General features: G+C 40.7%; 2 protein-coding genes across 5 annotated transcripts in view; one reads left to right on the top strand and one right to left on the bottom strand.

Moving 5' to 3' along the window:
• chd3 (chromodomain helicase DNA binding protein 3) overlaps window positions 1-2,803 on the top strand; it is a 52,812-nt gene extending 50,009 nt beyond the window's left edge. For all 4 annotated transcript variants that reach the window (XM_074624279.1, XM_074624278.1, XM_074624277.1 and 1 more), the window contains one exon: window positions 682-2,803. Coding sequence is in view for 1 of the 4 variants with exons in the window: in XM_074624281.1 (XP_074480382.1) it covers window positions 682-785 (104 nt within the window). In the remaining 3 variants the exon portion in view is untranslated. The remainder of the gene's footprint in view (window positions 1-681) is intronic.
• Window positions 2,804-6,717: 3,914 nt separating this feature from the next.
• tnfsf12 (TNF superfamily member 12) lies at window positions 6,718-16,028 on the bottom strand. The gene is made up of 6 exons (XM_074623342.1): window positions 15,216-16,028; window positions 13,759-13,840; window positions 12,042-12,098; window positions 11,868-11,891; window positions 11,626-11,753; window positions 6,718-10,196 (listed from the first exon to the last, which is right to left on the bottom strand). The coding sequence occupies exons 1-6, from the start codon at window positions 15,387-15,389 to the stop codon at window positions 9,921-9,923; spliced, it is 741 nt and encodes a 246-aa protein (XP_074479443.1). The 5' UTR covers window positions 15,390-16,028; the 3' UTR covers window positions 6,718-9,920.
• Window positions 16,029-17,665: the final 1,637 nt, after the last annotated feature.

The following is a 17,665-nucleotide window of genomic DNA, read 5'->3' as shown; positions in this document are numbered from 1 at the left end:
TAACTTAAGTACGGAAGTTACGTGACTCACACAGGATACAAAAAAAACGGTCTCTTGGTTTAGAAAAAGATCGTGGTTTGGGTTCAAATAACTCTGGAAGTCGTGTACCTTAAGTACGGAAGTTACGTGACAAATAAATCAACGTTGGCTTCTGGTTTCACACGGGGTACAAACAGCGGTCGCCTGAAAAAAAGCCTGGTATTTGTCGCTCTTTATATGTCCTGGTACACAATAACATACAAATTGATTTTGTGGGATATATATGTGTTACGTTTTGTAGGTATAGCTATGAATGGGGTATGAGAACAGCCTGACCTAAGAAACATCTACAAGTAGTAGGTTAGTAGTAGTAGTACATCCACAAACATCCAGATGTCAAACATAGTAGACATTCACAATTATGCAAAAGGGTTCCTCGGCATATTGAAACTGTTGTACATCCATAGATATCCAAAAGAGGTCATGAATAACTAAAAGATGTTTCATATCAGCCTTGAAACGATATCTAAATTTGTGTATTTGTGCATTCCTGTGTGAGTAAGAACAGTGTTTCATAGAGAGTTTTCTGTTTTCAGTGTGTGAGAGAAAACATGGAGAACAAAGACGCGTTACAAGTTGAACCGACTGAACTGAACTAGCATCTCTCTCTCTCTCTCTCTCTCTCTCTCTCTCCCCCTGCAGTGCTGAACGGGCCTCCCATGTCTGTAAAGAAGGAGCGGGAAGCAGAGCTGCTAGTCAACCGGCGGGAGCAGCGCAGCGGAGAGGTCATCTGTATCGACGACTAGGCTACACGCACACACACACACACACACACACACACACACACACTGAAACCCATCTCCTGCAAAGATATCGCCTCCAATTTATCTCTGAGAAACTTTTGGCTGTTACCACACACCAGTATTAAAACTAATTGACTGACTTTGGGTGCACTTATTGACCCGCTTCTAAAACTTTTGGTACTGAAAAACTACAATCACATAAACACATAAACACACTCACGCACATGTGCACTTACTGTCCACGGACATACACACACACACACACTAACAAACAGTACATACAGTCCATATTGTCTCATAACTCCTTGTGACCTTTTCTTGTCTGCCTCAAACCATTATACTCCTCATAAGCGGGCCTCTTCACACAGGCCTCCTCCTCCTCTTCCTCCTCCTCCTCCTCCTCCTCCTCCTCCTCCTCCTCCTCCTCCTCCTCCTCCTCTTGGGGTGCTTCTAACCCCATCTACACACATGTACACACACTTACACACACAACCTCAATCCTAGAAACCTTTAGATCTCTCAATAGACCATGTAACCTTCCTCCTCCTCCTCCTCCTCCTCCTCCTCCTCCTCCTCCTCCTCCTCCTCCTCCCCTCGACAGGAAGCTGCATGTGAAACTAAAATCATTTCTACCGCCGCACTCCATCCCCTGAAGCATGCTCTAATCACAATAATGCTGTCTCGTGGAAAGGAAGAGGAAAAAAAGGCGTCAAGCTGTGCCTACAGTCGTTTTAATACTGTTTCTAATTCTCCCAGAAGAGGCTGAACCTCTGATTTCTCAGCTCCAAGCACAGCTCCAGCTTTCTTTTTTTTCAATGGTACAGATAAAAACATGCGCAAAAAGATAATTATATTCAGGACTCCACATTAAGTATTTGCCGCCATCCCACCTCGCTTCCCCGGTTCTAAGTTTATGTAAAGAGCTTTGAGGTATTTTGGGGGTTATGATGCTATTTTTCAGAAACCTCCTATGAATGTTTATAACCTTTTCATAAGCAAGTCAGTGTTATTAAAACCCGTCGATCACCTTGAACACTCCCCCCTTCCCTTCCCTTTCTCTCAATCAGCATTTTTTTCTATTTCTTTCTACAAAATCCTGTGATATACTTTGCATATTTAAACAGCTCATTCGTGCTCTCTTGTGTTTTTACTCTCGCGATAATGAATATTTGTCGTCGTCGACGTTGCCGTCGTTCTCGCTGTTGCTATTCGAGAAAGAGCTTCTACCAAAAGAGACATTTTTTTTTAGAAACTATGGAAAACGATACAGTGCGTGCGACACACACACCTATTTGCCATGTTTGTCCTATAATTACAAGAAAACGCAAAACGAAGAAGTTGAGCTAACTTCAGAGGTAGATATATTACAAGAAAACGTGTTTTTCTTGCTTACGTTTTAGATTTGGGGCTTGCAAATGACATATACATATATAGAAAATAGGCCATATGTAACCCTAAATGCTTCTATGAGCAGAAAGATAATGTATACTATCTAACCCCAGTAAAAATACACGGTTATTATCTGGAAAATCGAAGGCTGGAAATCCATTTTATATACCGCTTCATTAAAAAAACGCCTTAATAAACATAGCTGAGCAAATGTAAAATCATCGAACTGAATTAAGAACCTGATGTCAACCTGTAAATCCTAGTCTGCTTTAAGTTAAAACTAATAAAAGATAGCTACTGTAGGAGTTAATTTATCTCATAAATCCTGGACACTTTACACTGATCGTCCCAGGAAATAGTCAGAGTCCATTTTACAAATTATGTTTCATACAAAGGTTTTTGCAACCCCTGAACTTAAATGTTAAAAGCACTTAGTTTTTTGTTTTTTTTCCACTTTTACTTTGTCCTCTCTCCAGATTTTTGTGTTAATTTCTGGGTATCTCGTGTCACTGTGTATGTAGTGGTGCCGATCAAATGATGAGTGGCAGTGAAACATGTCAATGATGACGCATCTTCTTTTTTTTCTTTCTTTATTTTTTTGTTTGTAATAAAACTGAATGAAATGATAAAAAGCACTGTGAGTTTTGTTTTTTTAGTTGGTGTTTGTATTTCACACACATTGTCATATGTTTTAATCCAGTAGTAGTATGGCTCTAGGGATGGTAATGTCAGTTGATCCATCATTTTAGTCCAGACTGAATCTCAGCAACTATCGGCTCCACATTGGCAAGTATGAAGTATGGTAAACTGCTCAACATTAACATGTTTGTATTGTTATAACGGAGTATTAGGGCCACATTGAGGGGAAAAAAATCGGAGATTTCGGGAATAAAGTCATAACTTTACAAGAAAAAAAGTCGTAATATTACGAGAATAAAGTCATAACGTTATGAGTACTCTTTCCGTCCTGTGAATATAGACGCATTGTAGCACAAGTAATAGAGATATTAAGTCAGAAAATTGACTTGGCATACAGCATATCTATGAATGTTTGCTATCCATCCAAGCTGCCATTCCAGACCAAGTAAGACTGTACATGGTGCAGCAAAACAACGTTGCATTTATTAATTTAACTTTTCATGTGTAAGAGTATGGTTATTTTTTTTCTTTCAATAGTTACATAGTTTCTCTTTTAAAATGTCTTAAAAATACCATAGTTGTCATCTCTAATTTGTGCAAATATACCACATGATATTTGATGGTCTTTTAACACCCTTACTTTTCATGACCGCTTAGTGGACACTTAACTAATGTAAATGCAGATTGAAAAGGCATTAAACAGCATTTAAGGCTCCACTTTGGTCCAGAAATTATAAATTGAAATGTTCTCTGTCCCATTTTCTGCGTATATTTCAACTAATGTGACAAGTTTTTAAGTTAACATCTAACTAAATCAGATCCCGAGTGTAAATAAATGCCTGTAAATTGAGATGGGCTGAAAAATAAAACATTTGCAAAGCTCAAAAAACTGTTTGAAGCCTGGCTCTGCAGAAAAAAAGTACTCCTATTTATCTCTGACTAGCTGATAAACGAAGGTAAATAAAACTTGACCTCTAATTGAGCAAACAGTCGTCTTCAGAGACCAATAATTTGGATGCTGCTTGGAAGCAGGAAGATGTTGATGTGGGCGGCTGTGAGATTGATGTAGTGATATTCAGTGTCTCTTCTTCACACTTTATCACCCCCCCCCCCCACACACACACACACACACACAACAAGAAACCTTGAGGAGCAGATGGTTAGTGATTCATGATGACTAAAGGTGAAGAGTCACCCTGCTCTGTTACTCAGAACACTGATAGTGTTATCTCAGCATTATGAGTCCTAGTGGAAGAGATTAGGTCAACTCCCATTAAGCGCACACACTGACTCTATTATATATTGACTGTCTCCTCTGAATACTCCTCTGTACTGTACAATCATTTTACATTAAGGTTTTAGGCATGTTGCTTTTATGTGGAGGAACTTCAAGGCTTTTTTTCTCACTTCAGATCACTGCAGAATGTACCTAAATGTCAAAATGTATTGTAATGTAAATACATTTATAGCTACTGCTAATTTCCGGTGCCTGTGCCTACAAGATAAGATAAGATATTCCTTAATTAGTCCCACAGCGGGGAAATTTGCAGAACCAAATATAAAACATGTTCACAGAAAACAAAGTTAAACTATGTGGTACATTTTGTTGACCATATAGGACCAGCTGTACGACTTGCCAGCATACTCATACAGTATATACACATACAGACACATACATATACAGTACATACCCGCCCCTACACATGACTACATGATTGATTGCCTTTGATAAAACTCATTTTAAAATGTTGACAGTTTTGGTCTGTTTTGAGTTCAGTAGGCAGCGCGTTCCACATGTTAGCTCCCTTTATAGAAAAAGGACGTCTAGCCAAAGGAGGTATTCCTGTGCGATACTTTACAGATCCCTGCCGTAGTATTCCTAGTGGACAGTCCAAAGGCCTGTAACGGTCGCACCATGTCCCAGAGATCCTGAGGAGCCCGGCCATGTAAACACTGACGAATAAGATTGGCGTTCGCAAATGCATGTTCAGGTTTTCCAGGATGTGATCTTATTGTCCAATATTTGTATAAAGCCATCAATTGGTACTTTTTGCAATATAAGAAGTGTAACATTAACTAGGGCTGGGTAATATGATGTTATATATCATCAAAACAATATAAAAATGTCTGTTATATGTGTATCTATATAGTTTCTATTGTGATATAGGCTATATATTTATTTCTTTTTTCTCTATAATTTCACTTAAAACTGTTGTTCACTTTGCACTCAAGTTCTTAAAATGAGGAGTATACAAAAGGAGTATACAAAAATAGACTTTACCATGTGGTTATTTCATTTATTCATTTGATAACCAGAAAACATGCTACTGTATATCGTGATATATATTGTTATCGAGATATGAAATGACCTATATTGGGATAGAAGATTTCTACCATATCGCTGAACCCTGACATTAACATTATTTATATATTATTGCAACAAATGGACATTAAACTGGCAGACTTAAGAGAATACAATCATGACATTACTTTATAGGAGGGCTGGGTCATATTATTGAATTCCTATATCTCAATAAATCGAGCATAATGATAAATATAACGATCATTAGTTCATGTTCTGATATGAAGCAACATTAGCATTCATTAGGATTGATGTTTGTGTCCATTTGATGACTATAAGTGCAATATTCTCACCTTTTTAGCTCCGTTTTTGGTCTCCACCAACTCCTGAGGGAATTATCTGGCTCTTTAGCTGCTAAGTGCTCCATTATGTTCACCAGCTAATTGCTAATGTTGTTGGTCTGTCATTTGGTGCTGGGCAGGTAGTGTAAGGTAGGATTATCACAGCTGGAAACGATGCCGATGATGTATATAAGAAGCAGACATAGTCACCGTGACGTCACCCATTGGTTTGTGGATTACGGTTTTGAAGCCTCGAGTTCGGCATTTTGGCCGTTGCCATCTTGGTTTTTTGCAACCACACGTGAGACATGAGAGGGTGCAGCTAAGTACAACCGAATGCAGAATAAGATTTACTAAATGAACATCATGCTGTTTTGAAGAAGACTTGAAACTAGCGATTGAGACCATCAACTCATGTTTACAATGTTTACTGAGGTAATAAATCAAGTGAGTAGTAGGCTCATTTTCTCATTGACTTCTATACAATCAGACTTCTTTTTGCAACCAGAGGAGTCGCCCCCTGCTGGCTATTAGAAAGAATGCAAGTTTACGGCACATCAAAAACAGTAACGTTGTGGGCCGTAAAACCAAGACAGTTTAACAGCTTAAAGAGGCTAAAATGCTCCGTAGAGCCGAGGGGAACTGCAGAGTGATAATTATCCGTAGGTTCGTCATTACAAGCGGAGCAACTTTCACATTACACATTATTATTTGACCATTTGTAGATACAAAATATTGATTATCTTCAAATCAGCTATAAATGTATTGTATATCCCATCCAATTTATTCCATTTTATGAAATTTTGACTAGAGTTGTTAGGATTCTAATACCAGTATCGGAAATGCGTCCGATACTGCCCAAAATTTGGTATCAGGTATCGGCGAGTACACCAGTCTATGCACTGATCCAATGCCATTGTTAGAAAGTGTTTCATGTCCGCCTTTATCCTGATGAGCTCCTCTCAGAGCTAAAAACAAAATCTACTTGTTTAACCAGAACAAAACAGTAGCCTTCACTGTGCTGTCACCCTGGATGTATCATGACTGCAACTGGCAACTACTGTTTTAGAGCAGTGAAGAAGAACTGATTGCAGGTAGTTTGATTGCAGGTACTACTACTACTACTAATAATAATAATAACTATATTTATATTTTTCTTTTGACAACTCACTACTTTACATTTTCTATTCACCCATTTTTGGAGGTACACAAGCAGTTTTTTAGGCTTTTTCCTGATACTAATTTGAAGGAACTTTTCCAAAAGAACAACAAAAAAAGTTTATTCAACAGTTATGATGAGTGAGTTGAGAAGAAATGAAAAAAACAAAAAACGAACGTCAAGGCATTGCATACATCATCATTTTACACAGAACTTCTTCACAAGACTTCACAAGAATTTCCGAGGTGGTAATAAACTTTGACATTTCGAAAAATAGGAATCGGGGCAGGGAAGTGTGTAAGACTGTGTGTGTGTGTGTGTGTGTGTGTGTGTGTGTGGAGGGACAAGGCATGTTTTTCCTCAAAGACCTTCAGCTATGTGGTTCAGGTTCAGATTCAGGAAGTGAAAATTTAGATGGCCGCTGCTGTGTGTGTGTGTGTGCACAAAGGACGCTCAGGGGATTCAGTGTGTGTGTGTGTGTGTGTGCGGTCTGATCGGTGCTGACAGGGAAATATGAGGTGCTCGGGGGTGTGTGGTGGGTTGACGAGCGAGACACAAAAGGGAAGAGGAAAACGATGAGGAAATCAAACAGGATACAACGTCTACACTTCAAAATCTAACATTTTTCCATTTGAAAACATAAATGTTTGGCTCCAATTAAAAACACTACGTTCGCTGCAGTAAAGTGCTGAGGAGAAACCAATGCGGTCCGTCCACAAAAACTACTTATAAACAAGAGTGGGAGTGCTGAAACCCACTGCTAGAAATACACACTGTTTGTATTGTAGCAGGGAATATTACAGAAAGCAGCAGCATATGAGAGAATGGAAGGAGTTTCATTTCTAAAAGAGATAAAGTGACAGTCTTACAACGTGACTGAGAAACCTTTGAGAACAAAAAACAGACGTTTAATGTGATTTGGATTTTAAACTGTCAATCTTCCTAAATCACAAACCAGAACTTTCTAGTTCAAGGTTATCAAGGTGTTTTTATAACCCAGATAAATAGTGCAGGTTGGATCTTCTCCATGTTATTTCAGAGCTGTGCGTTGGTCAGGTCCAATTTTTCACTTCTGACTTTGAGAAACTAATTCAATTTGAGTCAATTAAGGGCAAAAAACATACAAAATATATTTTTATTTCTCCAATACCTTTGGTTAATGGCCAAATATCTGAAAAAACAATAGAGTGCTGCAGGGATGACACATTTTTTGTTGGCCAACCGGGAAGTTAGCATCACACGACAAAAAGCCAATTGGATTTTTCCATTGGATCTTGGATTATTGCAGAAAGTAAGTTCTGTGGCAAACAAACGTTTATGATACTTACACGTTTTGATCACTTTCACTTTTATGATTTTCGATTTTCATCAAATAAAACTTCAAAATTCCCAAGTGGGATATTTACTGACATATTTCATGTCGTAGAACAAAACGTTAAAATCATAAGCTTGTGTTAACCACAGACCGTATTTCAGGCATATAACCAAAAACCCATTCAAAAAGCCCATTGACTTCCAGACGAGGGAACCGGAAGTGCAGGTTTTAGGACGCATTCCTGCAGCACTCTATAACATTCCCATCTACCTCAGCTGTACTTTGTGTTTAGTGCTAATTAGAAAACGTTTAACAAGTTAACACGCTTAACTAAGGTAAACATTATACCTGCGAAACATCAGCATGTTAACATTGTCATTGTGAGCATGTAGCTAATACTATATTAATATTATAATATGTCCTGACAGAAAATCCCAGACAATGTTCTTTTTTTAATAAAACTTTTACTTACACTATAGCTTTGGATGGTATGAAGGCCTTTCCGATAGTATTTTATGACTGACGCTTAACAAGAAATTAACAATTATCTGATGATTTACAAGACGGCATGGAAGTGACGGTTATTACGCCATCAAACGGATAACAAAGGCAGAAAAGAGAGACATGGCTATATTTAAACCTGTATGCTTTGCTTACTAAAACTTGCAATTACTGTCCAAAAGTCAAGCCAATAATACTGTACATACAAATACCTTACAATCAAATTTCACCTTGGAAAAGACAGCGGATTAGACTGTTATCGGGCTATTAAATAGGCGTTATTGTTCGCTATAAGCCCCATAGATGTGGGTCAATAGGGGCCTACGACACCTACGAGTAGGTTTTATCATCTATTCACATGGTAGATCACCAAAAGAGGGTATAAAAGGACATGACAGAGACCTCAAGCGACCGTAGTAATTATTACAGGAGCAGAAGCGGAAGTCAGGCGCTGTAATGTAGACAGCGTGAAACTCCATATGGGGTGGCGGGCGATGTATAGTACACAAAACACAGGCTTTCACCCTGGAGACCGGGGTTCGCATCCCGTGTGTAACCAACAATGTGTAGTTGTCTTTGTGCTCACAAGCGTTAAGTTTCACTTTCACTTTTGAAACAGTTATTTTAAGCCAAAACACAATCTTTTATCCCTAAACTTAACTGTTTTTGTTGCCTAATCTAAACCTTTTTGTTTGTTCAAAACATAACGTTTCAGTTTTACAATATGTTAGAACGTGTTGCTATTAAGTATTGCTCTATCATTTACAACGTAGTAGGCATAGTAGGCCCCTACTGACCCACATCTATGGTGCTTATAATGACTGATCACGCCTATTTAGTGGCCTGATAACAGTTGAATGAAAGCGCACAAATTCACATCCACGTTATTTAAAATGAAAAGTAAAGTATGTGTGAAGTATATACAAAGTATTTAAAGAAAAGACTTCACACTCAGACGCACATTGCATTGTAAGATTGTAAAATCAGTATAAACAAGAATTGTTTGATTCACACACAGACGCTGCATTGTATAAAATATCATTGACAACTCGTGTCGGCTGTTTATAGTGTCGCGATCTGACGCGTGCTCTCAGCTTCTTGAGGCACCGGTGATATAAAAGTGGATGGTGCATGCACAGCTTTACTGTCAGTCTTATAAAAAAAGAGTGTAAGCACAATTTATTACGTGATACGAAGGCTAAGATCCAAGTATTTTTCTTTTTATATGAAGCCCTTTATCTATAGAACAGCTTCCATCACATCTGTTCTCTCGGCAGACATTCAACGAGGCATTTCGTCCACTTCCTTGTCTTGGTTTTAATCCAAAAGTCTGTGTTTTTGCGTTCCAAACAGCACCGCTGTCCAGAGAAGAAAAATTCCACAACAACTTCCACAAATGTCAGGTTCGTCTTTCAAAATTAACGTCTTCGGGAAGAGGCTGTCCATACCAAAAAAAAAAAAAGTTAACTTTGTGTAAAAAAGCCTCCAAGCTTCAGTTGACTTTGAAGATGCTGAAGATGTGAGGCGAGGCTGAAGGGTTGCCCAGCGTGTGGAGTCTGAAGGACGAGCCCGTGATGGCCTGCAGCTCCGTGCCTTTGTCCAGTCGCAGGAGGCCGGACACCTGGCAGGGCTTCAGGAAGTGGAAAGGGTGCGGCCCGGCGGACGGGGTCGTCCCGTATCCCTCCATGCACTGCAGCTTCTGAGGCCTCTGGCCGCTGGTCACCACGTCCAGCTTCACATACTGAGACTGCTGCTCATTGAACAACACCTGAGGAGACAGAGAAGATGACCATCTTATCAAGAGCAGGAGACACGAGGAACTTCTCAACTATTCCAATGAAAACTAACCAGACTGCCTCAGCATTTCCATGGCCCCGCTATCGTAACTCTTTCTTTCTTTTTTGGCGAGATATTCTCCAGACCTCTGTCAACTTGACAAGACCGAGGTCTGGCTACATGAACCTGATATCCACATCTCCAAAAAACATGATACATACCAGTACACTAGACTGATGTTCGTACGAAATAAAGGCTGTTTTTTATGAAGCCGCATTAGTTAAGAAAACGTAGAAGTGGCGCTGCGTCCCAAGCCTCTGCTGATTCACAGTTGCAAATATGAATCTAGGGTTTCTTCACCACTTCACCTCAGGAAGAAAGGAAGCCAAATTTAAAAGCAAACTCGTTTTACTCTATCTATTTTTTTCTTTGGAATTATTTGTAATCAAATTAAAGCTGGGTGTTACTTTTAAAAGACACTTCTGTCACAGCCTGGATTTTAAGGCCTTTACACACCGGTAGCGTGACAAATAAACAACACAAAAATGAGAAATACTCATCTCTGAATATTACGCATCAAAACTATTCATACCGACAGCGATGCAAAGTTGCGATAGTTGCAACACTTTTTCAATAAAATGTTCAAATAGATTTGCACAGGAAGAGGACTAACTACCAGGAGAGCACCCAGAAAGAGACCCAGAGCAGCGTCTGTCTGAGGTTAATTATGGTACAGCCTAAACTAGTGTTAGCTATCTTAGTTTCCTTTTAGCGAAATGTTCTGAATGAATTTTCCTCTGTTAAACAGTTATGCAGGGTGTATGTCCAGGGCTTTTATTGTGAAAGGCAAGAATGGAAGGAGTGGATTTGGTCTGCGCTGCCTTTGTCATGATTGAAAGGATTTATTTAAGTTTTCCGTCTTTGGTTCAGACTACGAAGCTTTGACCTTGACCTTGTTCCGAAAAAAAATGAAGTTGTTTTTTTCGACGTGTAATATACACGTTTTTTTGTGAAAGTACTCGTGACAAAAAACAACAGTTTGAAAAAATATATTTATATGTGAATTAATCGCATGAAAAAACGCCCCCCCTGGTGTGTAAGACCCCGATCAAAATGAGTTGTGCGGCTCAAAATTCGGGCAAGAGACGGGTTAAAATCGTACAGTGTATGCCCAGCTGTAGTGTGACAAATGGGGGGCTTGTCCGATCCGTGTTGACACTTGTTAGATGGACAAGGACTTTGACTACATAAAACACGGTCTTTAATTTGCAAAATTCTTGTTTCAATTGGGGAATGTCCGATCAAAGACTAAATGCCATATTCGGTACCGTCAGTTTTTGATACTCTCTGCCATGTGGGGAATGTTAGGATGACGAAAGTGGTTGTTTGTTAATAAACTACAACTCCCAGCACAAACTCACCTGGCAGAACAGGAAGTAGACGCCCGCTTTCTCCACAGTGAAGGTGCCTTGATCCTTGTTGTACCTCACCGCTTTACTCATATTCAACGTCCTCTCCTCCCAGCCCTTAATCACACCGCCCTCTCCCACTGACACACACACACACACACACACACACACACACACACACATCCAAGGTGAATCATCTCACAGACAAAAAATTTCACAGATTATCTTCCATCCGTCATTTTTACGACTCTTACCTTGCTGAGAGGAGACTTTGGTTACTGTCGGAAAGTAAAAGAGACGTTGAAAGAGGAGAGAAAAGGGAAAGTCAATTAAGATTTTATGAGTGCAATCGTATAGGGGTATATGATTGAAACCACTTCAGCAGATGCTACACGAGACGGCTATAAGGGATCTGCCAAGCCACTTACTCTCGAAATGAGACGCCGCTTTCTTTCCATTTCCATTCCTCCCTCGCAGCGCCCCCCCTTTCGGAAAGGCAAGGAGAGACAGAATATGAATGGCAGAGAAAATAACGTCTGTGGTTTTTTGATAAAACAATCATTCCCATCTGTATCTGTCTAATAACACGGTGTGTTAATTTGCAGCCATTTAGATTCGACCTTTTTTTAACGCGGCTAGCAGATGGACAAAGGATTTCCTGTCACATGCTTCGATATATTTCCTCAAACTGTTATTTTCAGGCAGAAGCGTGTGCCTCTTTTCTTTTCTTTTTTTTTTTTGCCTGTGGGGGCTAATCTTAGTGCCAGCTGGTCGCAGTCATCTAGAAAATACAGAGAAAGATGGAGTGAAGGAGGATGGAGAGCTGTGTGTGTAGGGGGTGCAGACAAAGACGAGATAGACAGGGGAAAAGTGAAAGCATTAAATGTAGCCTGAGAGACAAAACACTAAATAAGAGAAATGAAGTGCTGGAAAAAGGAGAGTCAAAAAGGTCTTTGGCTGCTCCGTGACCCAAAAGAGTCGATTCAGAACAGAGTGAAGCAACAGCTATGAGCCTCTGGCCCCTGCTCGGATAAATACAATAAATAAAACACAACACTAAAAGGCCAGAGCTGCAGAATGCCTGCTCTTGTTACACACTAAAGGTTTATTTTAGCTTCGCAATCTGGCCTAAGGGGAGCGATTTCAAACGCAGATACAGCTCCAATACTGTATATGAACTGAGAAATACATACTTTATGGCCCCCCGCCACCATCATACAGGAATATTAAGCCCCTGCTAAAATAACTCACAGGTGGGTGACCCTGTAGATTTAGGATTTGCTATGGGCGAGCGTAAAGCCCTCAGGCTGGCCAGCGTTTCCTGACTTAAGCTGTCAGTCATCAGGAGAGAACATAACAGCAGTGTGCCGCTGCATCGCGGTGGTCAACTTTCCACAAACTGGAAAAAGCTGTTTTTTATTCCTATCGATAGCCATGAATTTCTGAACACCGTTTTAATGCGTTTTGGAAGACAAAGTCAGATATCAGTTACTAAAGAAAAAAAGTGAATATCTGCTGGATATCAATAGAGATACTTTGGCGGGACATGCAGCTCACTAAATGAATCCTTTTGTTAAATTTGGAACCCAGCATAGAAGCGTCTGAGGGTTCACTCTCGGACAAAGAGTGAACAATCAAGCAATCCCGTGACGGTGACGCAAACAGAGGCTATAAATACTGCAATGATAGGTCATCAAATATCACCGCTTTCACAACAAATCATAGCTGTGTCAGTCGTGTGCTCAAGAGGGAGTGGGGGGGGGGGGGGGAAGAAAAAATCAATTTCATTGCCCAAAAGCATGCAACAAGGCCTTGCTCCCTCGCCAGCTGGTTTTCTGGGCTCCGGGGCCGCTCTGGTCAGACCTGTAATTTCTGAAATCCAGCTGCCTACTTTTTCCTGTGTCAACTTTTAGCAGCGGGCTGTGCCTGCGGCCCACTAGACCTGACCAAAGTGGCATGTGGGCCAAGACTGGCCAGCGTTTTGTGTTAAATGTCCTTCCCAAAAAAAACAACAGAGCACAGTTGGTGAGCATTGTGTCTGTGGTGATTCGGGGCGGCTAAAAAGCACAAAACTTCTAAACGTTGGTGGCGTTGAAGTAAAAAAGAAAGAAATGCAGCTGTGGAAGATTTGAAGATTTGCAATACCGTCTCTCTTCACTCTCTGCCCCACCAGCAGTTCTCTCTTCTCCAGAATGAGCTGAACAATGGCCTTCCTCTGTGTATTAACCTGTTGAAAGAGAGAGGAGAAAACGCACTATTAACAAACGTCCAATAAGTTTATTATGACTTTTTTCTGGCACATATCCCACGCAGCCACAGACGGCCTCTTCTCAGCCAGCCAGCCACATAAACAGGCTCGTCTCTTCCAGTATCCTGCCCCTGCTGCCATGCTAGCTTTAGAATAGGTCTACCACTTCCTCAGAGGCTGGTTGCGACACCTAATGCGTGTTTTTAGTGCTTTGCATTCCTCACATCTTTACTCAGAAAGAAATTTTGTCAAGCCAGCAGAGTTTTAAATCCTTGGCTGGGGGCCCGCTGAATGACCGGAGGAGGCCTATACGTAGAGGAATAGGGGCTCAGAGAAAGTCCAAATTTACTGCTACTGTGGAAATAGAGGCAGAGAGAGAGTTGCTCTCCGCTCTCCAGACGTTCACTCGCTGGCTCTCATCAGGAGTTGGCCAATGGTCAAATGGACAGAACGGGGCCCCTTGGGAAAGGCTCCAGCATCAACACTCCACGTGTCCAATTTTGGGGTATTTGTGTGTGTGCGTGTGTGTGTGTGTGTGTGTGTGTGTGTGTGTGTGTGTGTGTGTGTGTGTGTGTGTGTGTGTGTGTAGGTCTGTCAACATGATCCACAGCCAACCTGTCCTCCTGATCTCAAATCCAGTGCAACCTGGTTTTGTAAATACTGCGAACCAGAAAGAATTTCCATCATCAGCTCCTTTTTGGCTGCTTTTTTTTAGAGAATTAACTTGTGATGCAACCTCGTGCTGGAGTCTTTTAACATTTTTACTGCAAGTGCAAGAAGGTTCAAAACTGCACAGAAGGATGAGATCGCACAGAAATTTGGGGACATATTTATGCATGAGAAAAATGGGCTATGCATGCTTAACACTTGCCACACTTCTCAAAGCCTCTGTTGCAGGGTATACAAAGTGCTCACAGCAGGCCAAATAGCTGAGGCTTTCCAGTAAATTGAGATAAAACCAGAGCACAACTGGCACCAGAGTAATTAAACATGGCGGGGGGAGCACAGAAATAAAGCAGTAACTCCACACAACCTGACTGCACTTATTGGTAAGCAATAAAAGTGCCAAGCAGAGGAATGGTGCAATAGAATAGAGTACGTGCAAAGGGGGAGAGGGAGAGAGAGAGAGTGAGAGAGAGAGAAAGAGAGAGAGAGAGAAGGGGGGTGAAGTGTGGAATTGCATTTTTCCACATAACCCCCCTCGATGATTCCAGTAACCACAGCCAAACACACAAAAAAAAGTTACATAACAAACACTTGAATAGTTGCATGCTTGTAAATATTATCGTTTTTGGTGGTGCAAATATGCATACTATTATTCACGATTGCATGCATATTAAGGTATGATACAGACCTGCTCCATTCGGTCCTGCAGGATCTTAAAGGACTGAGACAGGTCCCGCGTCTGTCGCCAAGTCCACGCCGTGAAGAGCGCGCTGCATGCGGCCAGAGACAGAGCCACCAGAGCCAGAGAAGCCCAGAAGACCCGCAGCTTGCGCACTCGCCTCCTCTGCAGAATCCGATGCATGTTGGTGTGCAGAGAACTGCACTGCTGCTGCTACTCACCACCGCTTCAACTTCATTCCAGCAGAGCATGAAGAAGTCCCTCCAAATGCGCTGCTTCTGTCCAAATGTCCATTTTTTGGCGAGGAATTACGCACGAGTGGACTGCTTTTTAAACTATCTTTCTTAGTTTAGTTCTCGGTTTAACTGACAGATGAGAGTTTTTTTTTAACGCAATAAAACATCCGATCTTTGCTCCACACAGATCAAAGCCACCATCCTCCTCTGCTTGCCTCCAAATATACAAGAAAACTGCAACTGGCGCACATCAACTTGTTGCATCCTTCTCCTTATACGATTCGTTGACTCAGCTCTCTTGTCTTCCCTTTAAACAGCGCAGTGGGGGGTCACCCTATTAGACACACACACACAAACTGAGCACACATTGAATCCACACACACACATTCACACACACACACACACACACACACACACACTCAGACTTGGAGGTGAACTTTAACGCGCGTCCTCTCCAAGCTCTGGTGTTGTGATAGCAGCGTGCGTAAAAACCAACGAGGTAAGCACAAGAAGAGAAAAAGAAAACATCCGAGGACGCACCGGTGCTTCCTCTGCTCCTCCAGTCACTTTCATCAACTTGCATGCCTTGAAAATATGTGCCAGTCACGCGTGTAACAGTTCCGTTTGTAACCACACGGTGGCGGTAGTGGATAGGTGATGAGCGGTGCAGGATGATGCGTTCACTGTACACTGTTAAGAATTTCCCAGTAAAATAACAGTAAAGAACTGATGGCAGCAGGGTTGCCTTTATGTTACTGTAAAATTAACATTATTATATTGTCGCTGAAATTTACAGCTTTGTACTGTTAATGAAAAATACAGTTTGAACTTTATTATTTTCACAGTATTTTACAATTAAAGATACATTATATAGCTATTTTTCACCTTTCCTTTACATTATCTTACTGATTTGTTTTAATGCATTTAGGTTGTTTTTTTTCCATACATTTTAATAAACATTATTTTTTGCCTAGATGAATAGACTTAGTAGGTTACAGACATAGGAATAGTCACACTAAATACAATTAAAGGCACTTGTTAGGAAAAAGGCTATAATAGACTTGTTGACACTTTTCCCAAAAATGTCTGTCTCTAGCTGGCTACAAGCACAGAATGTAAACCATAACAACATGTGAGTGAAGAACAATAAAGCTAATTCACTGATTTTACAATCATGTACAATGTACAAGCCTCACATGTGCAGATCAGGTCCCAGAATTAAAAAAATACTGCATGAAACTGTTACTGATGATACTTTAGACAGTTGATCAGCAGTAAAATGTTGTTTTTTAAGAATGCATTATAGTTCAGTTAAAAAACGACCTATACTATATCCAGAGACATTAATCTAGCAGCAAACTATTTTTTGCTATGTAAATATATAGAGGAGTCTACTTGAGCAGAGAATTAAGTCACTCTCCCCCTGTGTGTTCCGGGCCGGTGAATCCGGGCCGGTTGCGGTGGTTTTTAGTCGGCGTCGTCACGAAAGTACTGCGAAAGGTTAACACTCTTAACTCTGTAGGCACTTTTGCCGTTGTTTCCACTGTTAACTGTGAGCCACCGGCTCAGCCCCTATCTTGCATTTAGCACCTTTTAAGCTCATATTATATATGCACATATTACAATTAGGGCTGTCAAAGTTAATGGGATAATAACATGTTAACACAAATTTGTTTTAACGCCTCTAATTTCTTTAACGCATTAACGCAACTTTAAAGCTAGAGTGAAGATACTGGTATCATATGAAACTAGAAACCTAAGGGATCTATTGGTACCAACCATGGCATACTAGCTCGAAGGAGGCTAAATAACGCTCCAAACTTATGCTAAATTTTGGCGAGGAAAATCTGACATGGCCATTTTTAAAGGGGTCCATTGACCTCTGACCTCAAGATATGGGAATGAAAATGGGTTCTATGGGTACCAACGAGTCTCCCCTTTACAGACTTGCCCACTTTATGATAATCACATGCAGTTTGGGGCAAGTCATAGTCAAGTCAGCACACTGACACACTGACAGCTGTTGTTGCCTGTTGGGCTGCAGTTTGACATGTTATGATTTGAGCATATGTTTTATGCTAAATGCAGTACCTGTGAGGGTTTCTGGACAATATTTGTCATTGTTTTGTGTTGCTAATTGATTTCTCATGGCATCAAACATTCCGTGAAAAACCTGTGAATCCATTTTTTGGTGATTCATGTTTCAAATGAGGAATGTCATGC

The sequence above is a fragment of the Sebastes fasciatus genome, chromosome 22 (assembly GCF_043250625.1).
Source record: "Sebastes fasciatus isolate fSebFas1 chromosome 22, fSebFas1.pri, whole genome shotgun sequence".
Lineage (NCBI taxonomy): Eukaryota > Metazoa > Chordata > Actinopteri > Perciformes > Sebastidae > Sebastes > Sebastes fasciatus.
The sequence above is the reverse complement of the archived record's forward strand: the minus strand, read 5'-3'. Positions and strand labels throughout refer to the sequence as shown.

What these genes read in the sequence shown, in the direction of transcription:
- tnfsf12 (XM_074623342.1), bottom strand. Translation starts at nt 15,389, where the DNA reads ATGCATCGGATTCTGCAGAGGAGGCGAGTGCGCAAGCTGCGGGTCTTC. An exon ending in TGCAGGACCGAATGGAGCAG is followed by an intron (nt 13,841 to 15,215) that starts GTCTGTATCATA and finishes CTCTTTCAACAG; the next exon opens with GTTAATACACAGAGGAAGGC. An exon ending in CAAAGTCTCCTCTCAGCAAG is followed by an intron (nt 11,754 to 11,867) that starts GTAAGAGTCGTA and finishes TGTGTGTGTCAG; the next exon opens with TGGGAGAGGGCGGTGTGATT.